General features: G+C 40.7%; 2 protein-coding genes across 10 annotated transcripts in view; one reads left to right on the forward strand and one right to left on the reverse strand.

The window, feature by feature from the left end:
- Window positions 1-3170, forward strand: part of ccdc30 (coiled-coil domain containing 30) — a 44114-nt gene extending 40944 nt beyond the window's left edge. For all 5 annotated transcript variants that reach the window (XM_042299377.1, XM_042299378.1, XM_042299379.1 and 2 more), the window contains one exon: window positions 16-3170. In XM_042299377.1, the coding sequence (XP_042155311.1) occupies window positions 16-214 (199 nt within the window). In that variant the 3' untranslated portion in view covers window positions 215-3170. The remainder of the gene's footprint in view (window positions 1-15) is intronic.
- Window positions 3171-12483: 9313 nt separating this feature from the next.
- Window positions 12484-18141, reverse strand: LOC112216592 (zinc finger protein 362-like). 5 transcript variants are annotated; one of them, XM_042299385.1, is made up of 9 exons: window positions 18040-18141; window positions 16452-16515; window positions 15964-16189; window positions 15424-15570; window positions 14879-15215; window positions 14355-14579; window positions 13799-13877; window positions 13287-13445; window positions 12484-12949 (listed from the first exon to the last, which is right to left on the reverse strand). In XM_042299385.1, the coding sequence occupies exons 2-9, from the start codon at window positions 16512-16514 to the stop codon at window positions 12833-12835; spliced, it is 1353 nt and encodes a 450-aa protein (XP_042155319.1). In that variant the 5' UTR covers window position 16515; window positions 18040-18141; the 3' UTR covers window positions 12484-12832. The 5 variants fall into 5 exon arrangements, with proteins under 5 accessions (XP_042155319.1, XP_024232345.1, XP_042155320.1 ...); XM_024376577.2 differs by having other exon boundaries at window positions 14879-15194; window positions 15424-15528; window positions 15964-16216; XM_042299386.1 differs by having other exon boundaries at window positions 15424-15528; window positions 15964-16216.
- Between the last annotated feature and the right edge of the window lie 3029 nt (window positions 18142-21170).

Raw genomic sequence — 21170 nt, forward strand, 5'->3', positions numbered from 1 at the left:
CCTGTCTGTCTTCAGTCTGACATCAGGTGCGTGTGACCCTCTGGGCATCCTCAATGCCATCTGCCGGGTGAAGGTGGGCGAGCACGTGGAGGGCATCCAGACGTCGTCCTCCACGCCCCATTCCCAGTTGCAGTCCTTTGAACTGGGCTACCTGAACCTCACCTCCCCTGTAGCTCCCCCAGACACCAAAGACCCAGAGGAGAGTGACCAGTGACCAGAAAGTGATTCGTGTGGGGAGTGACTAGGTATGAGGAAGGGGTTAAAGGGTGGTGAGGACCCTGGTATACAAAATGACTGCTCCATTGACGACAGGAGAATCTGTCACTGTTATTCTAGTCTTGGTCTCTGCGTTACCATTCTTCCAAGTCTCTAAGGAAGCCTGGAAGCTGAGGCTACTGTTACTTACCTTTGAGGTGTTGACCTGAGTGTTGATTTTACAAGACAATTATGTCATTGTGTACAAAATAGACAGTTGTGAGAATTTTTAATGCGATGCCTCCACTATGATGACAATTCATGGTCTTTTCTGCTTTGCCTGTGGAACACAGTTTGAATTGTGGAATTATACCACTGACTCCCTCATTTGGCTTGCAGGTGCTGCCTTATCTCCCTTGTGTTCACAGTGGGATGTTTGAAAAGTGAGCTTTTGGGGGTTTGGCTGGTTAAGTCTGTGGGAGTGTGTCAATGGCAAACATTGAAAATAGTATTTTGAACAGTGACTTGTGTGATTTGAGCTTAAGTGCAACTATTCGATTGGAAGTGGAAGTAACTAGTTAACTAAGAGATGGTCTTTTTTGGATGCACTAAATGTGGATGCACTTAATTTTAAATCCTCCAAATGCTACGATGGTCTTTATATTCAGAAATTAAGGCCAAACTGAACATGGAGCCTTATGAAGGTCTGGAGGTGGTATGACTACATTTACATTGAATCAAATATGTGTCTTTGTATTCAATGAAAAAGACTGGTAACTTTAAAAAAAATGGTTCTAGATACTAGCATCACAATTTCTACACTAATACAGTGAGGTCCAAAAGTATTTGTAAAGTGACTCATATTTTGTTGTTTTGGCTCTGTACTCCGGCACTTTGGATTTGAAATGGTACAATGACTATGGTTCAAGTGCAGACTCAGCTTTAATTGTATGGTATCTTCATCCATATAAAGTGAATTGTTTAGAAACCACAGTACTTGTTGTACATAGTCCCCCCATTTTACGGAACCAAAAGTATTTGGACAAATTCACTTGTGTGTGTTAATAGTCAAAAGTTTAGTATTTGGTCCCATATTCCTAGCACGCAATGACTACATCAAGCTTGTGACTCTACAAAGTTGTTGGATGCATTTTTCAGTTTGTTTTGATTGTGTTTCAGAAAAGTTTGTGCCTAATAGAAATTCATGGTAAATAATGCATTGGTTCATTTTGGATGAACTTTTATTGTAAATAAGAATAGAATATGTTTCTAAATACTTTTACATTCATGTGGATGCTACCATGATTACGGATAATAATTTAATGAATCGTGAATAATGATGAGTGAGAAAGTTACAGGCATAAATATCATAAGTACATTTTCCCTAAAACGTTTGGTTCCCTAGAATCATGGGACTATGTACAAAAAGTGCTGTAATTTCTAAACGTTTCACCCAATATGGATGAAAATACCCTCTAATCCAAAGTGCTGGAGTACAGAGGCAAAACAACAAAACATTTGTCACTGTCCCAATACTTTTGGACATTACTGCATGTGTCTGACATCAATGTACAATAGTAACAATTAAATGACAGTGGTGTGAAAGAGCCGTTTGAAATGATCACTTTTTTTTTAGAACATGCTCGAGTTGGTTTACATTCTGAGGAATGTGGCAGTGAAACGGTAGCTGTAGGATTTAACTTAAATCCATTGTTGGCATTTTATTTTCTATGAAAAACTCATGCCTTTTGGGATTGTAATGTTTTAGGATGTTTTCTGAGATTAAGTCTTAACGTGGTTCAAGGCATATCTGTTAAGTTTACAAACTTGTTTTCTATCGAGTGGACCAATGGTGTTACGAGGGCGAGAATGTTACATACAACTGGATGTGTTGTAATGAGGCAGATACAGTATGTGTGTATAGCCTAATGCTAAGAAGCAGATTGTGGGCTTTCAAATAGCCATTATTAGCAATCCTAATATTATCACTCAAACCACTACAAACCTGTACTCTGGTGTAGACTATACTATACCTCTGTTCATTATGTTCTTAACTAAAATGTGTTTTAATATGGCGAACAATACCGTTTGTTGTCTCTTATGTAAGAGATTCTCCTGAGTGGCGCAGCATCTCAGTGCTAGAGGCGTCACTACAGACCCTGGTTCGATCCCAGTCTGTATCACAACCGGCCCTGATCGGGAGTCCCATAAGGCGGCGCTCAATTGGCCCAGCGTCGTCTGGGTTAGGCCATCATTGTAAAATAATAACTTGTCCTTAACTGACTTGCCTAGTTAAATAAAGGTTAAACATTTTAAGAAAGATGGCAAGTTTTACAATAGTTTGTTTTGCTTTGAATGGGATCCAGTTGCATGCCCATTTAGAGGTCAGTGTTTTTAGGTACTTTATCATTAAAAAGAAAAAAAAGCTGCTTATTTTTTATGTAACTTGTGGGAGTGACATTAATATCTTGTCGAGGTTAGGGCCTGCTTGGTAGTCTTGGAAAATACCATATTCACAGTATACACATCATTTGATCATCTGTTACAGTAATGCATTTCTTTTTCACTATAGATTTTTAAGTTTGTAGTATGACTCTTAGATGTTTTAACCACAAAGCGATTATTTAATTTAGCAATGTTTTATAAACATGGAATTTTAACCTTTTTATTTAGCCACTGACAACTTACAATCATTCACTGTAGCCTTTAGAGATTGATTCAGCAAGGAATGTACATTAAATAATATGATATGCTTTAATCCTCCATTTTGTCTTCAAGGTGCCTGTAATGATAAAGTGTAATGCTCTGTCCTGCTGCTAAACTGAGAGGGAATATCAATCTACAAATAATGCTTGCTATTAACAGTCATATTCATTAGAGTAATTAACATTAACTTTTAGGTACTAATGTAAATGTGATTTTTTTTATAAAGATAATAAACATGTATTTTCATAAATAAAGGTCATTCAATCTTCCCATGTGTATTTGATTCCTTTGTTTAGTTTAAGCGCACCTGGGGTGTATTCATTAGTGCCAAACAGAAGCAAAAAATTTGGGCAACTGAAAATTTGAGTTTCTTATTGGACAAGTTCAGGTTAGTCCCTCGTTTTGACTGTTTGCTTCTGTCTGGTTCCTAATGAATAAACTCCAGATCATATCTTGGAACAGAAGGTCAAACAATCATGTTGTTGATGATAAATGTTGCAATATTGAATGGTGAATACAATATTCAACCCATGTTTTACATGCTGTGTGGCTGCAAACTGTTGTTTGGTTTTAAATTATTCATCAAAGTTATGCAGTACAATTTTTTGTTTAACTGTCTGTTTATTAAACAAGGTAAAGATAAAGTTTTTTTAAAACATTGATATTAGTTTTACTTCTCAGTCTTGTGTGCATATTAAGTTGTCTAAAAACTTTATATATGAAATCACAAAGAAAGAGGTGTAATAAATCTACACATCATATCTTTTCATAGAGAATATGGGTTAACAGTTCATTAATATACAGATTACAGTTTGGATATTCCATGCGGAAAAATAAAAATGTTTACTAGACTGAATACTGAAGAACACTATACAGAATATGGAAATAAAATGGTTGTTCAATGATAAAATAGTTAAGGCTTATACGTAAACTGAAAACATTAATATTAATAACAAATTATCAATATTCGGATAGACTAAAATCATTACAATAAATTCATACATAAACATACCTGTACAAAACTCTAACCCAAAACAACAGTTTATGAAAATGGTACTAGAATGAGGATCATTACAATACAGCAACATGTACATTTCCCTATAATTTTTCTCAGAAGAGACTAAAATTGAAGAGGCAGGGTCTGTTGGCATAAATGTTTGTTTCCAGGCCAGTGGCTTGAATGATAGTTTTTTTTGTATTTATTTTTTTACATACTATAAATGTATTTAACAATATTCTCAGTTCCATCTCAAATAAACATCTAGCCTTAGCACCTTTTCTTAAGCAACTTGGAAGAATACAAGCTACTAGTACCATCCTGAGCAACCAGAAGGTAAAATTACAGTAAAAATACAACAAACAATACTGTGTATACCATGATGAAAGAAACACTTGCAGTAACACTGCCAGTTCATATGAAGTTATATATGGTATGAACCTTTGAACAAATTCATACTGACTATACTTTACAGTAATTAAATGTAAACCTGTTGAAAAATCAAGATGAATCTATCCTGAATGTAGTGGGCTTAGGGGTTAATATTGGTTCACTTTTTGGTCCACTTTCAAATACTATTGTCATGTTTAAACTGTTTTATTGACTGACTTTCTATTGATGGGCAATAGCTTTAAGTTGACTTGATAAGATTTTGAAGTCTAATGTGACACAAGTGAGAGTATAACAAACTAGAAGTCAACATAAATACCAAAATACTTAACCTCCAATAAATGTATGCTCGCTATATATTTCTCTATTTGGAGTAGAAATGTTCTACTCAAGTAACATAGACCTAACAACATTACCAACGTGGCAACACTTAACTTGATGCCCCCCTGTCAAGGCCTGCCTGACTCGGTCACAATCATGAGAGCCATCATCAGCTGTTGTGACTTATTATAGAACTATAGTGACAAAAGCATTACTCTCTGTTATTAGCACCCTAGCTAACAGGTGCTTGTATTAGGAGAACCATTGGAAGTTACTTGACAAAAGCTGGCATGACTGTAAATGACAGTTGTAATACTCATCGCGATAGCTTTGCGTATGCCTATTGAGGGCCGTGCCAAGCAATACCGTAAAGCTGGCACACTAGCTAATGTTAGCTTGCTTTCCTAATGAATCTTGACTTGGCTCACATAGGTGCAAAGCTACCATCTGTGCTACCTGGCCGCAAGGAAAACCGGTGAAATGTTCTGTTGATTTGAACAGTTCAGTTGATTGAATTAGTGTCTGGTCATATAACCCATATGATCTTGATTCGATTAACCATAAACAATGATTGAAATGATCTGGACAAAACAAACATTCCTTATTTTTTACATTTTGGTGCACTTTAGTTTGTTTCATCATTCCTCTGAGAGAAACAACCTGACAAACGAATGGTCCACATTGTTCCAATTGGATTCTGCTTAAATGCCACTTTTATAGTTTGACCCTGTATACTTGCATTGAACAAAAATATAACAAAAAAAAAACAGACTTTCGATTAGACACAGTCAATACTCTTAGCTGCCTCAAGCAATGCTTTTGCATTTCCATTGGAAAAGATGGAAACATTTGGAGTCAAAACCACAAAGCCTGAAAGTGCTTTAAAGGGACAATCCGCAGTTGAAACAATAACAAAATGTTTTCCCCGCCACTGTTTCGGTAAAAAGTTGAGGGATGGGGCTGGAGAAATGTAACCACTCTCAAATTCATAGACCGGGCTATAGATGCAACGACTGACCACCCATGATATCAAAAGGATAGTTTTAACCATTGTTTTAAGGGTATACAGTGTTTGTTTACATTTACCTTGTTTACAAACATTGGTGTAAAACAAGCTTATATTTTGGGTTCTGATGCGGTATGAAAGTTGATCTAAACTTATGAAGCATTTCTAAGTTATATTCTTCAAGAATCAATGGGGACATATAATACCTTTATACGTCCAGGAATGTATGTAACAACTGCATATTGACCCTTTAATTAAGATGCTCTTTGGATGTCACCAGAACACACCCAGATTTTTTCAAATCTATTTATTTTCCGTATAAGGGCAAATATTGTCTGGCACATTTTGGAAATCCATTTAATGGAATATATACAGTACCAGTCAAATGTTTGGACACAACTACTCATTCAAGGGTTTTTCTTTATTTTTACTATTTTCTACATTGTAGAATACTAGTGAAGACATCAACTATGAACACATGGAATCATGTAACCAAAAAAGAAATCAAAATATATTTTATATTTGAGATTCTTCAAAGTAGCCACCCTTTGACTTAATGACAGCTTTGCACACTCTTGGCATTCTCTCAACCAGCTTCACCTGGAATGCATTTCAATTAACAGGGGTGTCTTGTTAAAAGTTAATTTGGGGAATTTCTTTCGTTCTTAATGCGAATGAGCTGAGCTTGTGTTGTGACAAGGTAGGGGTGGCATATAGGAGATAGCCCTATTTGGTAAAAGACCAAGTCCATATTATGGCAAGAACAGCTCAAATAAGCAAAGAGAAACGACATTACTTTAAGACATGAAGGTCAGTCAATACGTAACATTTCGTATTGAAGTGCAGTTGCAAAAGCCATCAGGCGCTATGATGAAACTGGCTATCATGAGGACCGCCACAGGAAAGGAAGACCTAGAGTTACCTCTGCTGCAGAGGATAAGTTCATTAGAGTAGCAGCACCTCAGATTGCAGCCCAAATAAATGCTTCACAGAGTTCAAGTAACAGACACATCTCAACATCAACTGTTCAGAGACGACTGCATGAATTGGGCCTTCATGGTCGAATTGCTGCAAAGAAACCCCTTCGAAAGGACATCAATAAGAAGAAGAGACTTACTTGGACCAAGAAACACGAGCAATGGACATTAAACCTGTGGAAATCTGTCCTTTGGTCTGATGAGTCCAAATTTGAGATTTTTGGTTTCAACCACCATATATTTGTGAAACGCAGAGTAGATGAACGGATGATCTCCACACGTGTGGTTCCCACCATGAAGCATGGAGGAGGTGGTGTAATGGTTCTTTGCTGGTGACACAGTCTGTGATTTATTTAGAATACAAGGCACATTTAACCAGCATGGCTACCACAGCATTCTGCAGTGATACGCCATCCCATCTGGTTTGTGCTTACTGGGACTAATTGTTTTGTTTTTCAACAGGACAATTACCCAAAACACACCTCCAGGCTGTGTAAGGGCTATTTGACCAAGAAGGAGATTGATGGAGTGCTGCATCAGATAACCTGGCCTCCACAATCACCTGACCTCAACCCAACTGAGATGGTTTGGGATGAGTTGGACCGCAGAGTGAAGGAAAATCAGCCAACAAGTGCTCAGCATATGTGGGAACTCCTTCAAGACTGTTGGAAAAGCATTCCTCATGAAGCTGGTTGAGAGAGTGCCAGGAGTGTTCAAAGCTGTCATCAAGGCAAAGGGTGGCTACTTAGAAGAATCTAAAATATATGTTGATTTGTTTAAAACGTTTTTCGTTACTACATGTTTCCATATGTGTTATTTCATAGTTTTGATGTCTTCACTATTATTCTACAATGTAGAAAATAGTAAAAATAAAGAAAAAAAATGCTGAGTAGGTGTGTCTAAACTTTTGACTGGTACTATATATCACTGTTTTCAAAACGCCTTTGTAATAAGTGCTCAGTTTTATTCGACGCGGGACATTATCCGACATTTGTTTCCATTGACATAAACCTTTGCAAAGAATGTGTTTGTTTTCATTTAACCGACCCAATCTGTGTCAAAATAGATAGAACAAGGGGTTTGGAAATGAATGCCAGGTGTCATGTGAATGCATATAGTGTTTTCGGAAAGTATTCAGACCCCTTGACTTTTTCCACATTTTGTTACGTTACAGCCTTATTCTCAAATTGATTAAATTGTTTTTTCCCCTCACCAATCTACACACAATACCCCATAAAGACAAAGAAAAAACTGTTTTTTAGACATTTTTGCAAAAAAACAGAAATATCACATTTACATAAGTATTCAGACCATTTACTCAGTACTTTGTTGAAGCACCTTTGGCAGCGATTACAGCATCAAGTCTTCTTGGGTATGACGCTACAAGCTTGGCACACCTGTATGTGGAGAGTATCTCCCATTCTTCTTTACAGATCCTCTCAAGCTCTGTCAGGTTGGTTGGGGAGTGTTTCTGCACAGATATTATCAGGTCAAGAGATGTCCGGGCTTTGGATGGGCCACTCAAGGACATTGAGACAGCATTCCCCAAGAGAGGATGACTTTCACTTTAGCAGTGATAAATTCATGAACTTCTTTGAGGAAAAGATTATGATTATTAGAAAGCAAATTACGGACTCCTCTTTAAATCTGCGTATTCCTTCAAAGCTCAGTTGTCCTGAGTCTGCACAACTCTCCCAGGACTTAGGATCAAAGGAGACACTCAAGTGTTTTAGTACTATATCTCTTGACACAATGATGAAAATAATCATGGCCTCTAAACCTTCAAGCTGCATACTGGACCCTATTCCAACTAAACTACTGAAAGAGCTGCTCCCTGTGCTTGGCCCTCCTATGTTGAACATAATAAACGGCTCTCTATCCACCGGATGTGTACCAAACTCACTAAAAGTGGCAGTAATAAAGCCTCTCTTGAAAAAGCCAAACCTTGACCCAGAAAATATAAAAAACTATCGGCCTATATCGAATCTTCCATTCCTCTCAAAAATTTTAGAAAAGGCTGTTGCGCAGCAACTTACTGCCTTCCTGAAGACAAACAATGTATACGAAATGATTCAGTCTGGTTTTAGACCCCATCATAGCACTGAGACGGCACTTGTGAAGGTGGTAAATGACATTTTAATGGCATCGGACCGAGGCTCTGCATCTGTCCTCGTGCTCCTAGACCTTAGTGCTGCTTTTGATACCATCGATCACCACATTCTTTTGGAGAGATTGGAAACCCAAATTGGTCTACACGGACAAGTTCTGGCCTGGTTTAGATCTTATCTGTCGGAAAGATATCAGTTTGTCTCTGTGAATGGTTTGTCCTCTTACAAATCAACTGTAAATTTCGGTGTTCCTCAAGGTTCCGTTTTAGGACCACTATTGTTTTCACTATATATTTTACCTCTTGGGGATGTTATTCGAAAACATAATGTTAACTTTCACTGCTATGCGGATGACACACAGCTGTACATTTCAATGAAACATGGTGAAGCCCCAAAATTGCCCTTGCTAGAAGCATGTGTTTCAGACATAAGGAAGTGGATGGCTGCAAACTTTCTACTTTTAAACTCGGACAAAACAGAGATGCTTGTTCTAGGTCCCAAGAAACAAAGAGATCTTCTGTTGAATCTGACAATTAATCTTAATGGTTGTACAGTCATCTCAAATAAAACTGTGAAGGACCTCGGCGTTACTCTGGACCCTGATCTCTCTTTTGAAGAACATATCAAGACCATTTCAAGGACAGCTTTTTTTCCATCTACGTAACATTGCAAAAATCTGAAACTTTCTGTCCAAAAATGATGCAGAAAAATTAATCCATGCTTTTGTCACTTCTAGGTTAGACTACTGCAATGCTCTACTTTCCGGCTACCCGGATAAAGCACTAAATAAACTTCAGTTGGTGCTAAATACGGCTGCTAGAATCCTGACTAGAACCAAAAAATTTGATCATATTACTCCAGTGCTAGCCTCTCTACACTGGCTTCCTGTCAAAGCAAGGGCTGAATTCAAGGTTTTACTGCTAACCTACAAAGCATTACATGGTCTTGCTCCTACCTATCTCTCTGATTTGGTCCTGCCGTACATACCTACACGTACGCTACGGTCACAAGACGCAGGCCTCCTAATTGTCCCTAGAATTTCTAAGCAAACAGCTGGAGGCAGGGCTTTCTCCTATAGAGCTCCATTTTTATGGAACGGTCTGCCTACCCATGTCAGAGAAGCAAATTCGTTCTCAACCTTTAAGTCTTTACTGAAGACTTATCTCTTCAGTGGGTCATATGATTGAGTGTAGTCTGGCCAGGAGTGGGAAGGTGAATGGAAAGGCTCTGGAGCAACGAACCGCCCTTGCTGTCTCTGCCTGGCTGGTTCCCCTCTTTCCACTGGGATTCTCTGCCTCTAACCCTATTACAGGGGCTGAGTCACTGGCTTACTGGGGCTCTCTCATGCCGTCCCTGGAGGGGGTGCGTCACTTGAGTGGGTTGATTCACTGTTGTGGTCATCCTGTCTGGGTTGGCGCCCCCCCCCTTGGGTTGTGCCGTGGCGGAGATCTTTGTGGGCTATACTCAGCCTTGTCTCAGGATGGTAAGTTGGTGGTTGAAGATATCCCTCTAGTGGTGTGGGGGCTGTGCTTTGGCAGAGTGGGTGGGGTTATATCCTTCCTGTTTGGCCCTGTCCGGGGGTGTCCTCGGATGGGGCCACATTGTCTCCTGACCCCTCCTGTCTCAGCCTCCAGTATTTATGCTGCAGTAGTTTATGTGTCGGGGGGCTAGGGTCAGTTTGTTATATCTGGAGTACCTCTCCTGTCCTATTCGGTGTCCTGTGTGAATCTAGATGTGTGTTCTCTAATTCTCTCTCTCTCTCTCTCTCGGAGGACCTGAGCCCTAGGACCATGCCCCAGGACTACCTGACATGATGACTCCTTGCTGTCCCCAGTCCACCTGGCCGTGCTGCTGCACCAGTTTCAACTGACCTGAGCCCTAGGACCATGCGCCAGGACTACCTGACATGATGACTCCTTGCTGTCCCCAGTCCACCTGACCATGCTGCTGCTCCAGTTTCAACTGTTCTGCCTTATTATTATACGACCATGCTGGTCATTTATGAACATTTGAACATCTTGGCCATGCTCTGTTATAATCTCCACCCGGCACAGCCAGAAGAGGACTGGCCACCCCACATAGTTCCTCTCTAGGTTTCTTCCTAGGTTTTGGCCTTTCTAGGGAGTTTTTCTTAGCCACCGTGCTTCTACACCTGCATTGCTTGCTGTTTGGGGTTTTAGGCTGGGTTTCTGTACAGCACTTTGAGATATCAGCTGATGTACGAAGGGCTATATAAATAAATTTGATTTGATTTGAGACTTGTCCTGCGTTGTCTTGGCTGTGTGCTTAGGGTCATTCTCCTGTTGGAAGGTGAACCTTCGCCCAAGTCTGAGGTCCTGAGCGCTCTGGTGCAGGTTTTCATCCGGGATTTCTCTATACTTTGCTCTGTTCATCTTTGCCTAGATTCTGACTAATCTCCCAGTCCCTGCCACTGAAAAACATCCCCACAGCATGATGCTGCCACCACCATGCTTCACTGTAGTGATGGTGCCAGGTTTCCTCCAGATGTGACGCTTGGCTTCCAGGCCAGAGAGTCCAATCTTGGTTTTATCAGACCAGAGAATATTGTTTCTCATGGTCTGAGAATCTTTAGGTGCCATTTGGCAAACTCCAAGCAGGCCGTTGTGTGCCTTTTACTGAGGAGTGGCTTCCGTCTGGCCATTCTACCATAAATTACTTTGAGTAATATATTCAACAACTTACAAAAAAATTGAAGCTGAAATTGGGATTTTATTTTTGGAATAAGGCCTGTTTTTCTTTTGAAGCCAGAAGGAGGCTAGTATCAGCTACATTTATGCCTTTACTAGACTATGGGGATATTGTCACGACTTCGGCTGAGGTCGGCTCCTCTCCTTGTTCGGGCAGTGTTCGGCGGTTGACGTCACCGGCTTTCTAGTCATCACCGATCCATGTTTCGTTTTTCCTTTTGTTTTGTCTTGATTACGCACACCTGATTTCTATTCCCTTATTATGTTCCTTATTTACCCTCTCGTCTACCTTTCTGTTTTGTCCGTGATTGTTTTGTGTTACCGTGTGTGTTGGAGGGTTTTCTCTAGACTTTATGTTTCCTTGTTGAAGATATTCCAGTTTTTAATATTTTGAGGAAAGACATTTGTGTTTTCTCAAACCTGTGTCTTGCGCCTGACTCAGACAACGAACCCAGCATTTTATCACAGATATTTTATATATGAATGCTTCCGCTCAGTGTTTGAGATCAATTGACACTCTTTACCATGGCACTTTGAGATTTATTTTAAACTGCAAAACCCTTACGCACCACTGCACTTTGTATACCAGGGTTGGCTGGTCTTCTCTAGTCACTCGTAGGCTCAGTCACTGGTATACTTTTATTTACAAAGCCATTTTGGGTTTACTACCTTTTTATTTGGGTATTTTTATTGTTCATAAATGTGGTGGGTACTCTCTTCGTTCGCTGGACGTTATCCTGCTAACTGTTCCAAATGTCCGAACTGAATTTGGTAAAAGGGCTTTTATGTACTCTGCGCCATCGTCTTGGAACACCTTACAAAATACTTTTAAACTGGAAGAACTTGTCCCGATTGGTGTTTTTAAATCACTGATGAAGGATTTTGAGGCTGATTCCCTGACCTGTCAATGTTTTTAATTTGCTGTTTTATACTCTTGTGAATGAAATGGTTTTTACTAGATTACTTGTAGTTTTTCATGTTGTCTGTCAGTAATTTTTTTGTAATGACTTGGTGCTGCCTATCTTGGCCAGGGCGCTCTTGAAAAATAGATTTTAATCTCAATGAGCCCTTCCTGGTTAAATAAAGGTTAAATAAAATAGTAAAAGGTTTGAATACTTATGTAAATAAGCTACTTCTGTTTTTTAAATTTTTTTTTTTAAATTTGCTACAAATTCAAAAAACCTGTATTCAATTTGTCATTATGCGGTATTGTGTGTAGATTGCTGAGGATTTCTATTAAAAATCCATTTTAGAATAAGGCTGTAACGTAACAAAATGTGGAAAAAGTCAAGGGGTCTGAATACTTTCCAAAGGCACTGTATGTAGGCCTTGTGTCGATGACCTTATATGAAGGGTCCCTAAACTACACCCTTACATAGAAAATGAATACAACAACATACAGTACTGCTGTGTGGGTGGAGAGCTCAGATGAGGGAGATGCGTATTGGGATACTGGGGGACTCTGTCCTCTGGGGGGACTGGTGGCTCACTAGGTGCTCAACCACTGTATGTTTGGACATGTGCTTCATAAGGTAGGTTTCCTGCAAAGACACAAAATGGACGACTCAAAATCTGTTGGTTTCCCCACACAAATGCCTAAACACAGGAATAGGTTGGCAACCCTGGTCCCAACATTCAGTAATCGCCTGCAGGTTTTTATAAAAGTCAGTAGGCAACTGATTCTGTAAATCACAATCTTTGACCCCTCTTTCTTTCTTCATGTGGTGAGCTTAATTCATGCTTAGTTATGTTGTGGTTTTATGTGCGGCTTCTGCAAATGTTTACAGACACTATAACTGACCAGGACTATAGCAATGCATTGGATTTGCTTACACTACTACTAACACCTAATACTGAACAGAGGGATAGGATACTCACTGAGGTGTATGCCCGGCCACACATACTGCAGCAGTAGGCCTTAGCGTTTTTGATGGCGTGCGTAGACAGGTGGATCTGTAACGATGCTGAATCTGAGTAGGCACGGTAGCAGTTGGGACATTTGTACGGCTTGTCCTTGTTGTGCTGCCTCTGGTGAGACTACATAGAGAGAGAGAGAAGGGGAGGGGTGGGCAGAGAGAGAGCGAGAGGAGGGGAGGGGGTGGGCAGAGCGAGAGAGAAATAGAAGAGATAAGCACAACTCAGTCACTCATTAGAGGATAACTATCATTCAGAGCATCCCAGGAAAGTAATTATTGTATGGTTGAGTAGACCATATTTTTCTCTCATGGAATCTTATACCTTCACTTCTGCAGTATGCCATTTAGGGCTACATTCAATTAGAATTTTACTATGTAGCACCTTTAATATTATCAATAGACTCGGGGCCATTCAGCACTGAGAGATGGACTGTAGAACATAAGTAAGTAATCCTGCTGTGATGTAATACTGACCTGTAGGTTAGAGAGCTGGGTAAAGGCCTTTTCACATCCAGGGGCCGCGCATTTATACGGTCTGTCACCAGTGTGGATTCTAAGACACATGCAGAGGAAAATAGATGCATGTTGGAGAGAGAATGGACTGAAATATTATGTTTTATTTAGCAATTATGACAGGACATATAATGTAATGACAATGTAAAAGAATATGGTGTAAAAAATAATAATAAAGAGTTATAAAACAATGGATACATAATCATACATTTCTCAGTGCTGCCCAATGTCAGGGTCACTGATGCAAATCAAATGTTATTTGTCACATGTGCCAAATACAACAGGTACCAATACAACCTTACGATGAAATGCTTACTTACAAGCCCTTATCCAACAATGCAGTTCAAGGCTACTGTACATTCCAGCAATACATGGAGTGTTCCTGTTTAAAATATGTTTTTAATTCATGTTGTCATTGCCATTGTGAAGCCACAAACACATTTTAATATGGTGTGGATTTTGGTGGTTTACTTTTTTTCCTATTCCTTCCTATTCCATGAAGGTGAACTCAAATTACCTGGTGTGCTGCTGCAGGTGCGAGAGCTGACGGAAGGAGTTCTCGCAGTAGGAGCAGTGGTAAGGCTTGATGCCCAGGTGAATGCGGAGGTGCTGGGCCAGGTAGGACGCGTTGGCAAAGGACTTGGAGCAGTGGGGACACTTGTGGGGTTTGGCCTCCGTGTGGGACTTGGAGTGGATCTGCATCTCCGACTTGGACAAGAAGGTAAGCGGACACACTTTGCATCTGAGTGAAGGGATACATACAAATGGGACTGGGTCATATCATATGTCATGGATGAAGGTTGTGTTATGAATGATACTGCAACACTCAAAAAGGTGCCATGACCAATCTTTGAGGGTGTTATGAATGTCTTATGTATAACACTGTGTTACCAATAACACCGTTACCGATATATGCATGTGACTAAAATTTCTCTAGGTCTACAACCACTGAAATGGGTGCTTATTGAAGAAATTATTATTATTATTATGTACACTTGAAACTAAGCTAAATTGAATCCGTTTTACAAACATTGCCCATACCTGTATGTTTTGCCCTCTTTGGCAGGGAAGGTGATGCAGCCCTGGTCTGCGCCAGAGGCCATGATGGGGTAGGGCACCACCAGCAGAGGCCCTCCGCTCTCTGCTTTGATCTTCTTCCTCCCGCGGGGTGTCTTGGGTGGAGGGCCGAGGAGTCCGGCCAAGCCACCACTCTTCATCTGCTCCATGCCAGGCCCACTGGCCAGCCCGGAGATGATGTTGACCGATGGGGCCCCTCCCAGTCGGTTCTGGCTGCTGGAGGTGGGTGTGGTGGGCGTGAGGGCCTCGGAAGTGCTGTGGCCGTCCGGCCGGGCCAGACCTGTGTATGGGCACATGAAGACTTACAAATGATAAGCCATGCAAAAGGTTAGCGATTTAGCTTGCTGAGAGACTGAGCTTTGACACAAACTAATTAGGGAAGGTGTCAGAACTTAAGAGGCACACTGAAATGCATTTGGCTTTTGTCTAACCCTTGTGAACTACACAGCTTTTGAATGTTTTCATTGACGATTGTATGTTTCCAATGAGAAAGGTGGTGTGGTTATTACCTGACCGATGGTTAACTCTAGAGGGCTGCTCTACGATCTGTCGCATGTGCCACTCATCCCACAGTCCTTTGGCCTTCACTGCTGACTTGTCATCCATATTCACGTCTGCATCATCGACATTGAAGGTAATAAAGTTAACTGATCTAACTGAGGGACAAATGAGAAAATCACTTTATAAATAGCACCAATTTATACTCAACATCCCATCCTGAGATCTTACAACGCTCCATAATACAACGGGGATGATTAAAAATGTCTACATCTACGGCTGCATTTAAGCTACATTTTTGACTTACTTTCAATCCTCTGCACCAATATGAAAGAACTACACTGGTAGGCATCCACCATATGACTTTCATCTGTGCTTTCCTAATCAATGCAGATGATGGAGAGGAGATGCGAAGGGGAAGGCACTTCAGACTATTGAGATTGAGACCATTGAACAGAATATTGGTCTTTAAGTATGACCAGAGCCAGGTGGTGTCTCCAGTGTGCACGCCAGTGTGGTGAGCAGACAGCAAACACTGTTACAGTACCTACCTGGCACAGAGCTGGAGGCTGGGCGGGCGTGCAGGGCGATGTCGGGCTGCTGGACCAAGCCCTGAGGATGGTGCTGCCCCTGCTGGTGCTTGGGCATGGGCATGCCATGCTGCTGCTGCCCCCCGTCCGAGGGCGAGGAAGCCACCAGCAGGGTTTGCTGGGAGGGGGCTGAGTTGGGTGGCAGGTGCAGGGGTCGGATCTTCTCAGCCATCAGCTGCTCCTTGATCTTATTGATGAGCACCAGGTTATCCAGCTGAAAGGGTTAACCGGTCATGTTCAACAGAAAACAGCTCCATTGTATCAACCATCAAGCTAAAGATGATCCCATTATAGTCATACTTTTGTTTCCGTTTAATACCTTAGCTGTTAACCTCTTCTGATGGGCATTTACCTAGATTTAAATACTTTTAACTGAGAAAATAATGAGCTGAGTATGCATAACCATGTCAGCCTAGATGGAAGGACATAAAAAATGAAGATGTCCTTACCTGGCCAGGCATGGAGGGAGGCGGAGGCCAGAAGTAGGGGTTGTTGAACCGAGGCTCAGCCATCCTGCGGTGGAAACGCACGTTTTATTGCGGTATTTTATCATTTTCCAAATACCATTATCTACAAAGCATTATCCCATGTATTGGGAGGTTATTAAAACGTATTAGATTGAAACTAAGAATAAAATGGATAGGTATACTGATATTTCATGTGACTGTTTTGTTTTTGAGCATCCCTCCTATTTTCCTTTGCACAGAGCAGAAGTAGTAGAGTGGGGGGAAAGTACAATAGCCTTAATGGGAGGCAGACTCAGGTCTCTACCTCTCAAGACAAAGAGACCAGTTTTGTACCATTTATGGTTTATGAAATTAGATTGTGACTGTGTGAATAGGGCTGTTATCATGAGTTTATTACCTAACTTAAGTTATTATATTTTTTCTACTATATTACATGAATACTTAGAAAAAATATATGATATGCCAATAATGGAGTATTATACAATAGAGTAATAGAGTAACTTTGACGCATTCGGATTTGGGTAATTAACAGAACAAATAGCACAATTCACACAGTCACAATAATACATGTTCATAATTATTGTATAAAAACCTAGTATGTTCAGCTCAAACTGCAGTCAATCACAGGCCTCAAAAGACATTACAAGAATGCAATCAAACATCCAAACTTTCACTGAATACGGTCACACCTGTCAGTCATTTTCGATAGGCCTACCTTCAATATTCTTTATCCCATTCCCAAAGGTTTATGCCAGAGGTTTTATGCCTAGACAGTTTAGCACACATTGTTGGTCTACGGAAATCAGAATAGGCTCAACGTCAACGTTTTATTCTTTACAAAATATATTTCCTGTAAAATATTAGTTACGTCCCCTTCCAGTTATAATTCATTTAGGCAGCATTTTATGTTTCCTTTGGTAGTCTAGACTTTTGATAGCACGTGTGCCCCTCGACAGCTCTGAAATTCAGTCACATTTGGCGATGCGACAATCCGATACGATGCCACACAGAAACATTCTCAGACACATTTATTAAAACATTTTCAGACAAAAGAGAAACAAAAATGGCAGCCTGACTTATTTTTATAAGGCGGGACGCCATATTCTGCAGACCCCAAAATTAGGAGCATCTCATTTTCTCCTAAAAGGAGGCCGCTTAACACAAATGTGTGTTTATGTCAAAAACATGAATCAATGTTTACGACGAATTGCAGGTTTGAATAGCCCGGCCTCCCCACCTCTTAAAAAACGGGACACTTCCTAAACAGACCATGCCCTGCAAATAGCATGCAAATAGGTAAGATGCTCGAGCTTTGCGCTCAAATGCTTTTATAAAACATCATCAATGCGTAAAGGTCACAATGTAACAACCGCACGCTGACAGAAAGATATTCTAAAAGACGTTATGCCAATCTTTTCCAAAATGCGTTCACTTTGGTATTTTTTACATTCCAACTTTTTAACGAATCGAGGGGCATAAAATGATATTATCTGCATAATGCATACATTTGGGGTTTATCAACTTCCAGAAATGCACATTTACAAACAAATTCCATGAATTGCACACAGACCTGATGTCCCGATTGCAGATTTTGTCTTGCTTTATTATTAAAGATTGGTATTCTTTCTGCCTGCCTCCAATTGGTTCAGCGCTTCCGGGTCGCTTTGTTCGCTTCTGGGTGCTGCTACACACTGTACGTAGCTGCTGTTGCCAAGCTGTCCGAAGGCTGGACATTTTTAAAAGTAGGCTAATCTGAATCCAACTGCAGTGGATTTATTTTAACTTGGTTATAATGCGAAACGACGCACAAAGCATTGATCTAATGTCCATCAGGTGTCAATTGCAAACATTACTCAAAAAGAGCATTTTTCGATACATGACTTCTTGATCTTATCAGACGCCCAAAACTTGTTACATTGGCACTTGATTTTTTTACACTAGTAATGGTAGCCAAGTGACTTTTGTTTATTATGGAATTGTTTCATAATTAATGTTAGAGAGCATACAGTCCAAGGGCAGTGGATATAGCATTCCTGGGATACTACAATAATGATTTGGTCAAGTATTTCACCACAATACACAAGGAGACCCGCAATGTTGCTGTTTGCTACACTGGTGTCAGAAGTGGGATGGGATGGGATGGGATGGCATAGCAAACGGTAACAGGGCAACTGCCCCTGCCGGTCTCGAACCTATGTCTCCTAACCAAGGTTTTTATAGTAAATGAATACTGAAACAAAAACTTGTCAGGATTTTTTTTGTTTGTCAATTTAAATAAAATAATTAACAAACCAGTTTGAAACACGAAAACTATTCTGCAACTATTATCTTTGACTCAAACTAACTAAAAAAATGATGTATTGCGTTTATTTTTTCTTTAAGCTGCAATATGTAACTTTTTGGGTGACCCGCAATGTTGCTGTTTGCTACACTGGTGTCAGAAGTGTGATGGCATAGTATAATGCTTGTTTTGTCGCATATACTGAAATTAGGCGCACTATTTTAATTTGAGCAACCAGGAAATGGTGGATCGATTTCTGCATAATGCATATTTACCTTTTTTCTCCCCAATTTAGTGGTATCCAATTAGTAGTTACAGTCTTGTCTCATCGCTGCTACAACCGTACGGACTCGGGAGAGGTGAAGGTCGAGAGCCGCGCGTCCCCCGAAACACAACCCAACCAAGCCACACTGGTTCTTGACACAATGCCCACTTAACCCGGAAGCCAAACGCACCAATGTGTCAGAGCAAACACCGTACACCTGGTGACTGTGTCAGCGTGCACTGCGCCCGGCCCGCCACAGGAGTCACTAGTGCACGATGGGACAAGGACATCCCTGCCGGCCAAACCCTCCCCTAACCCAAATGACGCTGGGCCAATTGTGGGCTGACCCATGTGTCTACCGGTCGCGGGCTGGCTGTGACAGAGCCTGGACTCGAACCCAGAATCTCTAGTGGCACAGCTAGCATCTTTAACTTTAACCAAAAATCGAATTGGGTTTTCAAGCTTTTGGGAGGTTTTCAAGCTACTGAATCTGGCAGGTAAATGCATCCAGGAGATTCATTTCAAATAGGCCTAGCTTGTGTATCGCTAGTTATCACAAGCTAACAGGGAAACTTTTAAGTATTTATTTACCTAGGCAAGTCAGTTAAGAACAAATTCTTATTTACAATGACGGCCAAACCCTAACCCAGACAACGCTGGGCCAATTGTGCGCCGCCCTATGGAACTCCCAATCATGGCCGGTTGTGATACAGCCTGGAATCGAACCAGAGTCTGTAGTGACGCCTCTAGCACTGAGATGCAATGATGCAGTGCCTTATACCGCTGCGCCACTCAGAAGCCAACTTGATTATTTTTGTACTACTAAAGTTTAAAAGCATTGGATTGGTGTTAACATATTTTTTAGCATCAGTCTGCGCTATTCTTTTTAAATCCAAGTCACATTGAGATTGACTTTATAATTTACAGAGCTGCTGCGGATCTGACTTTTACTGGACCTCTCTTCCCGACAGCTAATGGTCAAAGAGGGCTTGCGCATGTGCGGGACACTCTACGTATAATTTTTTACGTACAGTTGATGTCGGAAGTTTACATACACTTATGTTGGAGTCATTAAAACTCATTTTAACAAACTATAGTTTTGGCAATTCGGTTAGGACATCTACTTTGTGCATGACACTAGTCATTTTTCCAACAATTGTTTACAGACAGAATATTTCACTTATAATTTCCTGTATCATAATTCCAGTGGGTCAGAAGTTTACAAAGACTAAATTGACTGTGCCTTTAAACAGCTTGGAATATTCCAGAAAATGATGTCATGGCTTTAGGCGCTTCAGATAGGCTAATTGACATAATTTGAGTCAATTGGAGGTGTACCTGTGGATGTATTTCAAGGCCCACCTTCAAACTCAGTGCCTCTTTGCTTGACATCATGGGAAAATCAAAAGAAATCAGCCAAGACCTCAGAAAAAAAAGTGTAGACCTCCACAACTATGGTTCATCCTTGGGAGCAATTTCCAAACGCCTGAAGGTACCACGTTCATCTGTACAAACAATAGTATGCAAGTATAAACACCATGGGAAAACTCAACCGTCATAGCGCTCAGGAAGGAGACACATTCTGTCTCCTAGAGATGAGCGTACTTTAGTGCAAAAAGTGCAAATCAATCCCAGAACAACAGCAAAGGACCTCGTGAAGATGCTGGAGGAAACCGGTACAAAAGTATCTATATCCACAGTAAAACAAGTCCTATATCGACATAACCTGAAAGGCAGCTCAGCAAGGAAAAAGCCACAGCTCCAAAACCGCCATAAAAAAGTGAGACTACGGTTTGCAACTGCACATGGGGACAAAAATTTTACTTTTTGGAGAAATGTCCTCTGGTCTGAGGAAATAAAAATAGAACTGTTTGGCCATAATGACCATCGTTATGTTTGGAGGAAAAGGGGGGATTCTTGCAAGCCGAAGAACACCATCCCAACCGTGAAGCACAGGGGTGGTGGCAGCATCATGTTGTGGGGTTGCTTTGCTGCAGGAGGGACTGGTGCACAAAATAGATGACATCATGAGGCAGTAAAATTATGTGGATATATTGAAGCAACATCTCAAGACATCAGTCAGGAAGTTAAAGCTTGGTCGCAAATGGGTCTTCCAAATGGACAATGACCCCAAGCATATTTCCAAATTTCCATA

The sequence above is a fragment of the Oncorhynchus tshawytscha genome, linkage group LG16, assembly GCF_018296145.1.
Source record: "Oncorhynchus tshawytscha isolate Ot180627B linkage group LG16, Otsh_v2.0, whole genome shotgun sequence".
NCBI classification, from domain to species: Eukaryota; Metazoa; Chordata; class Actinopteri; order Salmoniformes; family Salmonidae; genus Oncorhynchus; species Oncorhynchus tshawytscha.